The 16602-nt window shown below is 40.6% G+C and overlaps 1 protein-coding gene across 1 annotated transcript in view; it reads left to right on the forward strand.

The window, feature by feature from the left end:
• Positions 1-16602, forward strand: part of LOC134079716 (protein unc-79 homolog) — a 229186-nt gene that overhangs the window by 131552 nt on the left and 81032 nt on the right. The window contains exons 25-28 of the mRNA XM_062535794.1: positions 1993-2169; positions 9386-9445; positions 14770-15071; positions 15449-15631. Coding sequence (XP_062391778.1) covers positions 1993-2169; positions 9386-9445; positions 14770-15071; positions 15449-15631 — 722 coding nt within the window. The remainder of the gene's footprint in view (positions 1-1992; positions 2170-9385; positions 9446-14769; positions 15072-15448; positions 15632-16602) is intronic.

The following is a 16602-nucleotide window of genomic DNA, read 5'->3' on the forward strand; positions in this document are numbered from 1 at the left end:
TATTGCTATTGCTAGTCAGACACAGAGCTCTGGCCTAGGGTGTGGCTTAGGGACTCTATAGCGCCACCTAGCAGATTGTGTGTTGTGGTTGACACGTACATTCACGAAAATGAATCAAATTTGGTCGTTTTGTGTGTTATTGCTGCCGCTACTGAAAGATAGAGCTCTGGCCTAAGGTGTGGTTTAAGGACTCTACAGCGCCACCTAGTGTGTTGTCTGTTGTGGTTGACGTGTACATTCACGAAAATGAACCAAATTTAGTGGACTTCTTTCGTATTGCTATCGCTAGTCACAGAAGGAGCTCAGGCCTAGGGTGTGGCTTAGTGACTCTATAGCGCCACCTAGCGTGTTGTCTGTTGTGGTTGACACATATATTCACGAAAATTAACCAAATTTGGTGGGCATGTGTGTTATTGCTATAGCTATTCAGAGACAGCGCTCTGGCCAAGGTTGTCTTAGGGACTGTATAGCGCCACCTAGCGCATTGTCTGTTGTGGTTGACACACACATTCACGAAAATGAACCAAATTTGGTGGGCTTGTGCGCTATTGCTATTGATAGTCAGAGATAGAGCTCTGGCCTAGGGTGTGGCTTAGGGACTCTATAGCGCTACCTAGCGTGTTGTCTGCTGTGGCTGACACATACATTCAGGAAAATTGACCAAATTTGGTGTGCATGTGTGTTGCTCATGCACATGCCCACCAACACGCACATGTTGCTTTGTTAGATTCCGAAATCTCACAGGTCTCCGCACCGCAGGTGCTCGGGCCCGCCATCGTCGCTTGCGGCTATATTTTGCATTGTTGTTGTATGGTAATTGCACAGTAATTGTCTAGAAATTACACATTAATCATTTGCAATATGTGGTTTAAAAATATTATTACCATGAAATTGCATATATATATTACCACAACATTACCCACTTATTGCCTATCTGTAATGTAAAATGTTACCCTTTTTTCTCTATCTTACTTCCATCATTGTGCTTTGATATTATTTTAAAGAATATTTAACAATATTTCACTCAGCCATTTTTGCATTTTCATGCACTGGTAATCCCCTGAAATTGCATTGAATTAATTAATTAGTTCATATGTATTTAGGCCGTATTAACAGTTGTATGTTTGCATTTCATTCCACAAGAACAGGCCATGCTACTTGGGTGTTGTTAATAGAGAATGACTGTTCTTTTGGAACTACTACATAATACGGCCAGAACTATGCACTGCCTGTTATGATGATAATTTGTGTGTTATTGCCTCCTAATTTACCAGTAATAATCAGTAGTTAGGAAGTAATATCTGCTTAAGTCTTAGTTATTGGTCTGCTGAGGGTGGAATATGGTCATGCCTTATCAATTATTAATTAAGTAAGGGATAATCAACGACGCGCCGTGTGTTTCTAGGAAAATAATGCACGTTCGAAGTGGTAATGACCCGACGCCGCAGGTGGAGGGGACTTAACACTTCGATTAGTGCATTATTTTCCTAGAAACGCACGGCGCGGAGTTGATTATCCCGCTTATACCACTGCTACTATCATTTTCGTTTATATTGCCACTGTCTTAGATACAACGTTACTGTTTTTACCGTTACATTCACATTGGCGAAGTAATATTCAAGTGTAATAAGCCCAAAACAAGGGAACTACTTCATAGCCGTGCGGTATGTAGAAAAATAATGCACGTTCCAAATAGCGCATCACAATAGGACATTTGACCAAGCAGTGGTATAATGTGTGATAACTGCTAATTAAGGGAAAACTTCTTACTAACAATTATGTTAGTTACTGGCTAATTGATAATGAATATGGATGTGTTAATTTAAAGTGTTAAATTAAGTGTTACTCTATGTAATGAATCTAAAATGTATGAAAAGAATTTATTTAAATCAATTAGCGGTGGGGAGACTTCTCCACAATATTGTAATTTTTTTAGACAATACAGTTACACCCTGACTCACCACTACTTACCTCTTGCTTTCCGCTTGACAGCCATCACATCTGTCCGCACAAATTTGGCCAATTTAAGTGATGCGGCTATGTGGAAGATAAGACGGGCACGTTTTGCTCGTAACCAGCAGAAGAGTGTGCGGTCACTTCGTGACAGCATCAAAGGAGGGGAGTCCAAAAGAGCCTTCTCTCTCCCAGAAACCCTGTGCAACAGATTGTGTGAGTAAAGAAGCATATTTATAATAATATATGGTTTGGTTGGATTTTTTTTGTATTAAATAACATTTAAATAGCCTACCTTGGAACACCAGACTAATATTATATCCTTATATAAAAAGAGAAAATCGTTCATTTCTGATATTAATAACAGCACCCTTTATGCAGATTATAGCCTACTGTTCATATAGGCTACAACTCCACCTCTTTAATTCAGCTGTCTTGTTGAAGCCTCAAAATATTGTAAACAAAGTGTAGTTGGCTAGCTTAGTCCACTGGTTGGACTGTTTAGTTTCCCCAAGTAGGGTTGGGCATCGAAAACCGGTTCCGTCTTGGAACCGGGTTTAACTTATCAATTCCATCGACATCGTACGTCTTTTTTGTTATCGATTCCCTTAACGATTCCCTCAGCCTGCATGACGTCGGACTTTTTCCGGTTTTCCTGAAATTTTGTGTTACTTTGCCAAATTGTATAGAAGTAACCCCCTTGATCCGCTCTCTCTCCCTCTCCCTCTCTTGTGCGCGCTCAATGGACACCCGCCCCTCGACATGCACATTCACAATCGTGAAAGCAATGACGCATAGAAGACAACTAGCGACATTATAATTAATTTCGGTTAGCATCATAGCGTAGGCTACTGCCGACGGCTGAATTAAAGAGGCAGAGTTGTAATATGAATAGTCAAAAATGTCATGAATATCAGAAATGTCAGTAGTATAGATTAGAATATATAAAGAATTATATTATATTATATATATACTGTTGGCTATATATTAGTGGTGGGCCGTTATCGGCGTTAACGTGCTGCGTTCCCAGCTAACAATTTCTGGTTAGGAGAACGTTTTTAGAACGTTTTTTTCCTGGTTAGGAAAACGTTGCCTGAAAGTTGCGAAAGTTGCCACAAGGTTCCCCAGGAAAGTTTTCTTGACGAAAATACTACGTTTTTTTCTGGTTGTTTATTTTGGTTAGCAGAACGTTCTCCTACCCTTTAGGGAACTTTACTATATTTGGTTGCATTAACGTTCCCCTAACCTCCCAGCAACAAAGTGTAAAGGGGGAAAAAATACGTAGAATTATCGTAACATCCTTGCATTGCTCGCTTGCACACTCGCCGTCTGCGACGACAGCCTATCTGTAACCTGGGAGAGCGAACGTCTCTGAAGGCTAAGGCAATGACTATAGAATCTTCACTTACCATTAGCTGCTTGCTGAACTGCGACGAATACGGGCCGTTAATATGTCTTTGTGTCAGCTAAGCATTTAAATGCGGTTAGGTCTAATACTTTCTTGTCTACGGTGTCTTTTCCTATAATAAACGATTAGTCAGATCAAGCAGAGCAGGCGCTAGCCTAACTGTTTCAACATTCAAAACTGGCTGTTTTTATTGCATCGTATGCCATTAAAAGTCCTCGGTTCAGAATTATGATGGATTTTGGTTTATTTTGTTTTAAATTGGGACTGGGAATTGTGGGATAGGCTGAGTGAACAGCACAGTAACATAGGCTATAACTTGGACTACGTGTTAATATAAAACAATTCTCCCCCGGGAACATTGTGCTGTTTAGATGCAGTCTCAACGTTTGAGAAATAATTCATTGGAGTCCTCATCATCATATTTTCATAACAAATAAAGCTTTAAAAACATGAATGCATTTCAGGTGCCACTCTAATCGATTATGGATTAATCCAAAACTATTCGTCAGATTAGTTAGCATGAAATCGTTGTGTGCCTGCCTGGGACTATGGCTAGCTAGCTCTTCCACCCGGTTTACCCTGTAGGCTACAGTGTTTTTTAAAAGCCTGTTGGACTTAATGGAACAAGTGCATGGAGAACGATGTGAAGAATGTGATCGATACCATACAGCCAGCCTACGTGAGTAACTTTATCTCTGTGTTATCCAAATGTCTTAAAGTTAGCGAGGTTGAGTCTGCTAAAACACCAACACCCCAGAACTCACGGACCCGAGATGAAAGTTTCTCAACCTAGCTTCGGCCGAATATCAATCCAACAGAGGGGGGAAGAATAGAATAGGGCTATGTCGATTTTGCAACAAATTATTCCGACTTTGCAGTGTGGCTGCTGGCCGTGTTCAATTGGAAACTCATAGAAACTCTGGGGCGATTTTCATCAATCAACCCCACGCACATAACCAGAGAATACCGATATGGTTATACAAATAAGATAGGCTACCTAAGAACAACTAAGTAGCAACGTTGTGTGAAAAGAGAAATGCAACCAGAATATAACGTTTTTTTCTTTAGTTGTAATAACGTTCGGGAAACTTTGATAACCTGGAGCTAACGTTCTCTCCAGGGTATTAGAAGGTTACTGATAAACTAACCACAGGAGAACCAGCGGCTAACGTTATTTGCTTGCTGGGATTCAACCAGAATATAACGTTTTTTTCTTTAGTTGTAAAAACGTTAGGGGAACGTTATTTGTTTTGACAACCTGGAGATAACGTTCTCTAAACGTTATTAGTAGGTTGCTGAAAAACGAACCATAGGGGAACCAAAAGCTAACGTTAGTGAAAGTTAGCAGAACGTTAATTGTTTGCTGGGTTATCGTGCAACTCTTATCGGGCGATAAAAAAAATATCGGCGTTAATCTATTCTCAAAATTAGGCTGGGAGCTGGGTCTATACCACGCAAGCTATGATCACTTTCACCTTGATATCTTAGCGCGAACGCCAATGTTCAAGAGTGCGCCTGAAAAAAGTCTAGGTCGCACTGGTGCACCTGACCCTGCTCGGCTGCTTTCTTTCACAAGTTGTCATTGTAGACTATGCGTGCAACTTTACCAAACAGTAACCAATGATACATCCTCCCAACATGGACGATAAGCTCAGACCCCTCCCGAATCGGCACCTGATCGCTCATTCCTAATAGAAGTAGGCTAACCCCCCTCTCCTTGGCCCGCTTTCTCTTGCTCTCCCTCTCCCTCTCCCTCACTCTCCCGTGCGCGCTCAATGGACACTCGCGAGTCGCGACCCGCCCCTCGACATGCACATTTAATCCAAATAAAACATTCACTATCGTGAAAGCAATGATGCATATAGAAGACGTTAGCTAAATTAATATAAATTCCGGTTAGCATCATTGCTGCAGAAAGTTGATTAAAACTCTTACATTCAAGTCACTCTTGCATGAGTTGGATGATAATCTCAATACCAATGTTTTCCAACTCCAAAACTCGAAAGGAGAAAAAGAATCAGCCCACATTGAAGACGGAACCGGTTTTCGATGCCCAATCAACACCCCCCCCCCCCCCTCGTTTATATTGCGTTTATAGGAAAATAATGCACTTATCGAAGTGTATAGTCCCCTCCGCTTGCGGCGTCGGGTCCTTATTACCACTTCGAACATGCATTATTTTCCTATAAACGCACGGCGCGTCGTTGATTATCCCTTACACAATACTCATTTGGACAACGTTACACAGCTAAGTTACTGCTAAGTTACGTTTAGTTTTGTTCAAGCATTAACGTCTGATGTTAAACAGTGTTGTAATGCTAGTCTAACGTTCCGACAAGCACACAAATTGTCTACCTAGCTTGTTATTGCCCATCTGGAATCTCCTCTAGCTTTCCTGCCTCCATCTTCCATTCTTTCTCTTTTCGTTGTTTAAAAGAACTTGCGATATCCACGATGAGTATTTGAGTTAGTGATTTAGCGTCACATTGTGTTCTGATAACCATAATAGATAGCCGAGTAAAAGAAAACAACAAGTAGCCTACTTGCGCGCCTGCGTGCGTAATCTCTCCTGATCAAATTAAATATGTGCGCGTGGATATACAGTAGCTCTGCATTAAGTTAATTTTGATAACGTGTTGACAAACTTCATATAGAAAATTGTAAATAGCCTGATGGCATGGCATGCGGCTAATGGGATACTGTGCATAGTTGGGAAGTTATGGTAGGCCAATTTGATGTGAATACACACGCACAAGGGTAATTTTCTTTCCTTGATGAGTAGTCTCAAGGTACGCACAGTGCGTACGGCCGTACGCCTGCAGGCGCCACTGATTCAAGTCACTCTTGCATGAGTTGGATGATAATCTCAATACCAATGTTTTCCAACTCCAAAACTCGTAAGGAGAAAAAGTATTAGCCCACATTGAAACTTACAGTAAACACACGTGGGGAAACTGAGCAGTCCAACTAGTAAACTATGATAAACTAGCCAACTATGCTACTTTGTTTACATTTTGAGGTTTCAAGCAGACAGCTGAATTAAAGAGGCAGAGTTGTAATATGAATAGTAGGCTGCAATCTGCATAAAGTGTGCTGTCATGAATATCAGACATTTCAGTATGTAGAATAGGCTTATATAAATAATTTTGTAAAGAAAAAAATCTTTTATTGTGTTTCAAGCTTTTTCTAGACTTTTTGTTGTTAAAAAATCATTATATGAAAGGACAGCAATAAAAAGGTGACCTTTTAGCGTTAAAGGCGATGCAATGAAAAATGTGGGTGCACCTAAAATTAATCTAGATTAATCTAGATTAATTTCAAGATTACAGTGAGATTAATCTAGATTAACAAAATTAATCTATGCCCACCTCTACTATATATACATCTTTATAATTATTTATAAAGAATATGTGTATTCCTTATTGTGCTTTAAATAAAGACAAGCTTTTTCTATGCCTTATTGTTAAAAAATCATTCACATTATATGAAAGGAGAGCGATAAAAGGTGACCTTTGGCGTTAAAGGCGATGCAATGAAAAATGTGGGTGCACCTACATTTTTTGGGAATCGATAAGAGAATTGATAAGGAATTGGATTGATAGGCAGAATCGATAATGCCATCGATATTGATAAAAAACGTATCAATACCCATCCCTATCCCCAAGTATGTTTAAGTTTCAAGGTAGGCTAATAGTTTTTCTACTTGGGACAGGCCCCTTTGAGTCTTGGAGTTGGAAAACATTGGTATTGAGATGCAAGAGTTTAGATCAAATCTGTGCAGCATGCTAATTATTTAGGCTAACTGGATTTAATAATAATTTAGCTAGTGTTCTATGCGTCATTGCTTTCACGATTGTGAATGTTCTGTTTGTATTAAATGTAAATGTTGAGGGGCGCGTGTCCAGTGAGTGCGCACGAGGGGGAGAGAGAGAGCGAGAGAAAGCGGGCCAAGGCGAGTAGGTTTACTTTTATAAGCCTACTGTTTGGTAAAGTTGTACGCATAGTCTAGAATGAAAACTTGCGAAAGATATGTAGCCTACGCTTTCACCTGAGCAGCGTCAGGTGCACCATTCAGTCGCAAAAGTTGGTCCCTGAGTAGGCAAAGCTTCCACGTTTCCAGGGATGATCTTGTTTAAATGGAGACAGACGCGGTGAGCATGGAGGGGAGGGGCTGTGTGTGTGTGTGTGTGTGTGTGTGTGTGAGAGAGAGTGTGAGAGAGAGAGAGGCGTGAGTGACAGAGAGAAAGGAAATTTAGAGGGAACGGAAATGCAGCGAATACAATGCATGTTTTTAATAGCGTTAAAAAATAAATTAATAACGAAACTCAATATGTGGCGGCCGGTGTTGAATCAGTGGCGCACCGCCACAAATTAGTCTATGTGTGGGAAACACTGTAGTTTTTCTAGTTACCCAATTTATCTGCTACTGGATTAAGAAAATGTATCTTAAGATTTAAGATGATTTGTCTTAAAGGAACACAACACCGTTTTATGAAATTAGGTCATTCACCATCTCCTCTAGAGCTCAATAAAGTCCCTTTCCCACATAACTTCTAGAAGTTACCCCGACATATTTACCCGGGTAGAGGCACGACACGGACGTTTCCCACATGAGCTTTATGTCCGAGTGAGATACGGGTAATTGTGTTCACACTAGACCCGAGTAGGAGCCGCGAGGGGTGGGGCAATGTCAGCACTTGCAGGGGGAGGGAGATGACGCTAAATAAGTGCGTTGTTGTGCTGTGTTGCCTGGATGATGCGAACTTACATCAGATCCAAAACATCATGAAACAACAGAAGTAGTTAGCTCGCTAGTCAGCGGGAGCTAGCATAGAGGAAAAAATAGCTAACGCCAGGACCACAGTAAACAAAGCTCTACTTCAACCCTCTCTGGTATAAACATCCAACACAACAAATGAATAGAAAAGAATGACACACCTGGAAAATATATAAACAGCACACAGAGGTCTGAGGCTCCTTCCCAACTCCTACAAAAAGCAACAATGCTAAATCACAGTGACGTTAACTATTAGCTGTTAATTGCTAACCACTGTAATAAACAGTTGCAAGCTAATCGACAACACTTCAAGCTATTCACGTTTGCAAGGATAATCCTGCCTGTCCCGCAACAAACACAACAACGTGATTGCAGTTTAAATTTGTATTGTAGGCTACGTACACAACAAAATGTCACTGTTTTCTGTACTCCGGTGTTCTCGTCTGCGTTCATTCATACTTTCTGCCTCGTGCTGCAAGCAGGCTGCAAGGGCGCATTTCTATACGTCATCGGTACGCCCCCCATCTCTACCCAGAACTGTGCCGGCTGCGTTCCCACCTAAGCGCACCCGGGTAACATCTAGAAGTAGTACTAGGGGGCTAGTAGGGTGAGATCCGGGTAAGAAAATACCCGAGTTTTGCGTTCCCACATACAGCCACCCGTTTGATATCCGTTTGACATCCGGATGTCTCGCTCATGTGGGAAAGGGACTTAAGTGAGCAAAAACATTTTTGTCTCTGTGCATGCATTGTCATAGTCCGGCACCGTCCCCGCTTGGTTAGTTTAGCATATTAAATGGAATCCTATGTTGCTGAATAGCATGTTGTGAGTAAACATAGGACTATATTTAGGGGGACTATGTTGAGTGGCGAAGCACAGGTGAAGCACTGATACTTGCTGCTGCTACACTGCTACTCAATAGTCCCAGGTCAATACCTGCCAAGGAGATTGCCTAGTCTTAATCTGCATTGCCATTTGTACTCGTTGTGAAGGTGAAGGCCACAAGAAGTAAATCATATTTTTTTTTGTTGGCTCACTTTTACTAAGGAATGCTATCCGGCAACAGAGGATTCCATTCACTATGTTAAGCTAACCTAACTAGGGTGCTGCTCACTTATCTAATGAAATATCAGGGTGAATGATGTACTGTATGATTTATCCAAACTTTGAAATGGGGAAATTGCAGAGCCTAATCACTCAGCATGTTCATATATATATATATATATATATTTGTGTGTGGTTTCCAGCTTTAAGGCTTACCAGGCAAGAACATTCAGCACCCTCACTGGGAGATATGCTAGATAAAGGTAAATATGCACTACACAAATCAAAAATAATATCCTACTGTAAATGGTCCTACTGCACACATCCCAGGGTTGCCAACTTTGGGTGTTTGGCTGGAGTGAGATTTGGCTGGGGGGGGGGGGGTAATCAGTCAAGAATTGACTGATTATCAATATTAACCCCCACCCCCCTCCCAACACACTCAGTGAAAAGGTGGTTTCATATCATATGTTTGCATTTCTAACATTTTGAAATTCATATTAAGTTTACATTATTCATGATCTGCGAAATTAGCTAAAATACATAATTTGACTATTTCATATTGATTTTTGATTTTGACATATTACACAATTGTCATATTCACTTACATTTATCTTTATTGTCATTACACTGGAAGTCAAATGTAATGCCTGTCACTTTAAGAAAGAGTAATAGGCTTCAGTCATGGTTTTCGGCTAGTCTAAAGTTATTAATATGTGGAAGTAGCCTAATGCTTGTTTTCTGTGTAATTCTATGTAGTCAAAAAAACAAACAAGTGGAAGAGCAGTAGCCTAGTTCATTATTTTTGGGTGCTATTACATACAGCCTGAAGTTGGAACAAGTAGAAATGTATTGCAATTTAAAAACTGGATTACTCGGTAATGGCTTATTATACAAAGTAATTACATCAATGTAGCCTAAATTCACGTAGATTTTCTCGCGATTAGTCTATCACAGCAACTAGTAGGCCTATAAAATACCATCAAAAAGAGTGACTAGAACTTTGTGAGCAATCCGATAGAGACGAATGGTGCACATTTTATTCGCAGATAATTTCTCTGCGCTGAGAACGTTGTAGAGAGATATTAGACCTATACCTGCTGCTGATCTAAAGAGCCTATACATGCCTTAAATTTGTCTTCTTCTAACACAATGCTCTGCTGTGGTCTAGTCACCAACTGATCATGAACGGGTTGAAGAAAAATAAGAACGGATTTTGGCGTGACATTGCTTGCGTCTGCGTGAGAGCGTGAGATTGTCACGCCGAATGCGTGAGAGTTGGCAACCCTGACATCCTCATCCAGACACTGGTCAAGGCGACAGTTTGGCAGGTCTTCAGTGACATTTCATAGTGTGCGCATCGAATGTATCAGTGTGTGTGTGTGTGTGTGTGTGTGTGTGTGTGTGTGTGTTTGGGTGGGTGTATCAGGGGAGGGTCATTCATCAACACTGCAAAAGCTGCTTATCTAATCAAATTTAATCAAGTGTTATTCAAAATCAATGAATCTAATTGGTATTGTTGTCAGTATAATGGTTGATGGTAGGCAGCCTAGTGAGAAGGGGCAGTCCTGCTGGAGGAAGTTCTGCCTCTTTCAAGTTCTGGGCCAGACATGGCCCACTGTGTTTTAATACCTGCACGTTGTGCTTTTCTTGATCAACAAGTTAAATGAGCTTCAGCTTTATTGGCCAGGTTTGCGCAAACAAACAAGGAATTATGTTCCTTGTTAATTAGGTTAATTTTATGTTACAATACCCTATTGTATTACTAGTATCGATACTCTTAAGAATGACAGTGTTGTTTTAAAATAAGATACATATTTCATAATCGTGTGCGCAAAGCATGCTTCTAGTGCTTCCCGTAGCCTATGTGTCTTTTCTCCTCCCATACTGTACACATGCAGCTTTCAACCTGCAGCTGTCATTCGATACAGCAAGACACGACTTTTGAAGTGATGCTGTGAGTGCACAGCAACACATAATAGTTGGCTAATGTTAAGTTGATTTTCTGACTTGGACTTCAAGTTTGTGTTGGTAACCTACATAGGCTGTGCAATTTAGTTCATTTAAGCCTACTGTTGAGTTTAATGACATTTCTGAGCTAAGCACCCTATAGGCAAACTTTTACAGTTTACAGTTCCTTCTAGGTAACTATCCTATCCCGTTATCTAATGCTTCGTGCGTATCATTTGTGTAGTGCTCACCGAAATCATAGAAATGAACATTGCAAGATACTTATATCTTCTATGATTTTCTTTGACTTTTTGTTTTTTGAACATTTATTTTATCTAATGACATAAAAAAACATAATGAACGACTATCTTCTAGCCTAAAACCGTGAGAATGATTAATGAAAGTTAATTACTTTCACATTCTTCTTAAAGTTCAGTTACTGAATTAGACCTACACACCACCACCAGTGTTTGCGCGGGTACGTAACCTAGTGATTGCTCAGCATTTGGGATGGATGTCAATTCAAGATAAGGCTATCCAGTTTCTAAAGCCTATAGTTTATATTGTTTCCATGGATAGTTGCATCCACGTCGTTTGTTGTTTAAATAAAAATATTGTTGCTCCTAGCCACTTTATCCCCAGTGTTGCGAAAGGACGCACACATTGCATGCTCATACCAATTGTAGGCGATATGCCTTGATTACATTAAATTAAGAAGTATTACCTGATTGGAGAAACTTTTAGTTTATTTTTCTTTCAATCCATGGTTCCATATTACCATTCGATCTTGCTCCAAATGATCAGACTTGAGAAGCACACATCACATTGAGAAGCACACAACTTCGCTGCTCAGTAGCCTAATTCTTTTGTCGAGGAGACTAGCAGTTCGAGAAAAGCTGCAGATCATAGACAGAGAAAGATGCTCTGAGAACAGAACACAACTGCATGTCAAGAGTAGCCAAGGGTCTGTCTACGCAGAAACAACAAGTGGCTTGGTGCGCGCTCCCCGCTTTCAACGTCATTGACTCCCTGCATTTCTACATGTTCGTGACAAAATGTGGGGGGATAGAATCGCGTTTCAGTGGGGATGCTGCACATGATGTGTCTTTCTCTTCTAAAGACAATTATGTGTATGATATAAATGACAAAAAATTAACGGCATATTTATTTTAACCAAGCCGACCAAACATGACCCGAATATCATTAAAAATATTTTTTCTTGACCCATAACCGCAGGTGACCGCGGGTGACCGCGGTCGCCCGCTCGAGTTGAATCAGTCCGTGCATCACTGACCACCACTAATGACATTAAAGGCAAGACAATTGATTTAAATCAATGTAAAGTATTTAAATTACTGAATATTTTTAGTAATTACGCAGATCCTAAAATACTTTAGGACATAATACTTTATTATACAAAATACATAGTTTATGAATTCCAAAATATGAAATAAAAACAGATGACAGAAGCCATAATTTTTTGTATGTGTATGTGTGTGTGGAGGATCGAGCAAAGCACAGTAGGATAGCCACTGATGGCATCAAGATAGTGGGGCCCCCCAAATCGATTTTTTTTTTTCTAAAAAGTATTGAAAAAGTATGGAAATCAAAATTCTATACTTGATATCTGTATCAAGCCAATAATTTTGGTATTGTGTCAACACTATCTTTGACTGAACTCATTGTAGCAACCGTGGCCCAAGCTTCGGGCTTTTAACAGAAGGGTTGCTGGTTTGATCCCTTACCAGTAGGAAAAATGTGGGTAAGCACTGCTCTCCCATGCCCACATTCACGACTGAAGTGCCCTTGAGCAAGGCATCTAACCCCTCACACCTCCCAGAGTGCTGCTTTAACAGGCAGCTCACTGCTCTGGGTTAGTGTGTCCTTCACCTCACTGTGAGCTCACTGTGCAGTGTGTGTTTCACTAATTCACGGATTGGGATAAATGTAGAGACCAAATATCCCTCATGGGATCAAAAGAGTATACTTACTTATACTCACTTACATATACTTATCATATCATGGTCTAAACCAGAGACAGAGATGAGGCGGGTCTTTCCCTCTAAATGCTTGTGGTCCAGATATTCCTGTGCACTGCTGTGTGTTTGAAATTGCATTCTGAGCACCAGAGAATCAGCAACGAATAAGAAGAATAAACGCGATATACGAAAAATGACGTCCTCACCCAGAATATTGATGGAGAGGAAAGGGCAATTGCATATGCATCCAGAGCTCTAAAGGATGTAGAAGTGAGGTCCTCCACAGTAGAAAAAGAATGACTGGCTGTAGTGTCGGCAGTGGAGAAGTGGAGGCATTACTTAGAAGGGAGCACCTTTGATGTCTTCACTGATCACAGTGCTCTTTCCTGGATGTTTAACTGTCCAAAAACCTCACCCAGGCTCACACGTTGGACTTTGAGATTGCAGCCTTTTTCAATCCGTGTCCATTAAAAGAAAGGATGTTGCAACATCGTCCCTGATGCCCTCTCCCTCTTACCTGCAGGGGACATTTGCATTGCTGTGACCAAAACACACTGGGCTGAACTGCCAACAACTCTGCAGGAGATTGAGGAGGCCCAGCAGGCAGATCCTGTCTGTGAAGAGCTGAGGCGAGAAGACCCAAGAGCGAGCCCAGGCCAAATCCACTATCGTGGAGTGCCATCTAAATACACTGGATTTATACACTGGAAGAGTTCCTCACTTACTCTCACAATAGTCCTTTCAGGGGCCATCTTGGAAGGATGAAGACCCTCCTCAGGATCCTGGAGGTGGCCTGGTGGCCATCTATACGAAGAGATGTGCGGGATCATGTCCGCTCGTGTCAGAAATGCCAGCAGTATAAAGCAACAAACCAAAGGCCTGCTGGCCAGTTACAACAGACGAATGTCCAGACTCCGGGAGAAATGATTGGAGTAGATTTTATGGGCCCTCTCCCACTCAGAAAGGACGGAATACGATGATCATGGTTGTGGTGGATTATTACACCAAGTGGGTGGAGTTGTTCCCAATGAAAGACGCAAACACTCCACGTCTCTGTAAAATCCTGAAGGATGAAGTCTTAAAGGGATATTCCGCCATTTTTGGAAATACACTCATTTTCCATTTTACGCTCATTTCCATGGAATGAGCGTATTTCCAAAAATGGCCGAATATCCCTTTAACAAGATGGGGTGTGCCAGCCTACATGGTCTCAGACAGTGGCCCCCAGTGGGGGATCTGGTTCTAAACTGAACATGTTCTTCTATCTCCCCTGCTACACCTTTCCACCAAAGTGTGTAAACTGAAACTGTTCTTCTATCTCCCCTGCTACACCTTTCCACCAAAGTGTGTAAAGTTCTGACTTTTTCTGGACCTTCAACTCAGTGACAATTTGGAAGATGGACTAATATTTGAGTGCCCCTGTGATTGATCATGTCAAAGTGATTGATCATGTAAGTGGAAGATTGTTGATAACTCATTTAAAGTTGCTGCTGAGAATTTCAAATTTAGTAGTGGCAGAATTTTTCAATCAGCTATTGCACTCACAATGCAATGTTTCAAATAGAAATGCTGTCAAAAGTTACTTATATATTTTCCTGCTTATTTTTTCTCCACATCTGAATATATTCTTCCTTCCTGTTCAATTCAACTTTCTACAGACCACCTCCCAAGCCAGAGTGGCACCCTAGAGGATGACGCCATCATCAGAGACCTGCTTCCAGAGGATGCAGGGATAGACCACCAAACAGTTCACCATCTAATCATGGTGCTGATGAAGTTCATGGCTAAAGACCAGAGTAGCGCAGAGGCAGATATAAGCAGTGCCAAGGCATTCAATACGGTCAAGCGCCACTTATATGTGCTGCTGGGCTATGACCAGCAGGAGGGCTGCTTTATGATTGCTCCTCAAAAGATGCGCACGTCCACTTGCTTTAATGCCTTCATTGCTGGCATTGCACAGGTAAAGAATTTCATAATAAAGGAACAGGCCATTTGGGAAGTTACTCGTGGAAGTTGTTAAAAACATCAAATGGGATATTTATGCTTTTCCACCTTTTCCCTCTCTTTTAATGTGTAAGCTTTTTGTGCATGAATGGTCTGCAGTTTTAAAGCCTAGTGAACGCTAGAGGGAGCAACTCTTTTTTTACTGTAAACTGTTTTACCAGTTGTCTTGCTGGGATTCCAGCCTTTTTCCTTGTTGAGGATCAGGCAATCTCATAACACAGTCTGATAATCATTTGCCATATGAATTTGAATTCTTCTGAAGCAAAATGGTATTTGTACTAATTCCGTAAGACATGTAATCACATTCATTGTGCACCCATTGCTTTCCCTCAGGTGATGGACTACAATATTAGTTTAGGAAAACAGCTGCTTCCCCTAGTGGTGCAGGTGCTAAAGTACTGCACATGCCCACAACTTAGGCATTGCTTCCAGCAACCACCCCGCTGTTCCCTCTGGCCTTTGAAGCCCCATATCCGACAGATGTGGCTAAAAGCTCTGCTTGTAATTCTCTACAAGGTAATAACATCTTTATGTAAGCATTTGATTCTCACCAATCCAGGTCTCTTCCAGTACCAGTCTAAACAAAAGTACACCTGTCAGTTGAGCAATTTGATTACAGTGAGATGTTTACAGACTTCAGACCACTTCTGTCCTTTATTATGTTGTCATATTGAATAAAGCTATTTTATACTTAGTTTACATGAACTTTGTATTGATGTTTGAGAGCCTGAAACAGAATCCTCCAGTAATGCTTTGGGCTGTATTTGTTTTAAAGAGGCGACATGTAAGATTTTGTAGGTTCCAAGTTAATTAAAATTCCTCATGATTCATGCATTTACTTTTCCTTCAAGATTTCTATAGTGAGGTTTAATGAAGCAGGTTGAGGACAGTTACTACATTTACACACCTTTATTTCCTGTCCCATTGAACAGGATGCATATGTAAGGGTCTTAAAGGGATGGGGTTGGTTTATTAGCATGTTATGTCCAAAACGCACCCATGATTAATTGAACTACTTTTATTCTTATTGAATAAGAAACTCTTTTGAACCATTACAGCTGGCACAAATAATTAGTTAAGAAACTCATTTTTCAACTGTGTGCCATGAGGGCTGTGCAGGTTCTCCAGGAAAAAATATTGTGTATTGTACAGTATATTGTGTTACTGACAGTACTCTGTGACTTTGAGAAACAGAGCTGTCTAAATTAAGATAAACTTTAAGCAGATAGGCAAAACAACACAGTGGTAAACATGTCCCTGTCCCAACATTTTTTTAAATGTGTTGCTGGCATCAAATTCAAAATGAGCATATTATTCTCCATGATATTCCATTTGTTATTTTCAATATTTGATATGTTGTCTATATCTTTATTGCTGCTAACTATGGGTTTACGAGTTGTGTAGATTATTCCATTATGTTTTTATTTGCATTTTATGAATGAATGCATGAATTCAACTTTCCAATCCTTCACCGATTTACTACTTCA

This window comes from Sardina pilchardus, chromosome 5 (assembly GCF_963854185.1).
Source record: "Sardina pilchardus chromosome 5, fSarPil1.1, whole genome shotgun sequence".
In the NCBI taxonomy this organism is placed as follows: domain Eukaryota; kingdom Metazoa; phylum Chordata; class Actinopteri; order Clupeiformes; family Clupeidae; genus Sardina; species Sardina pilchardus.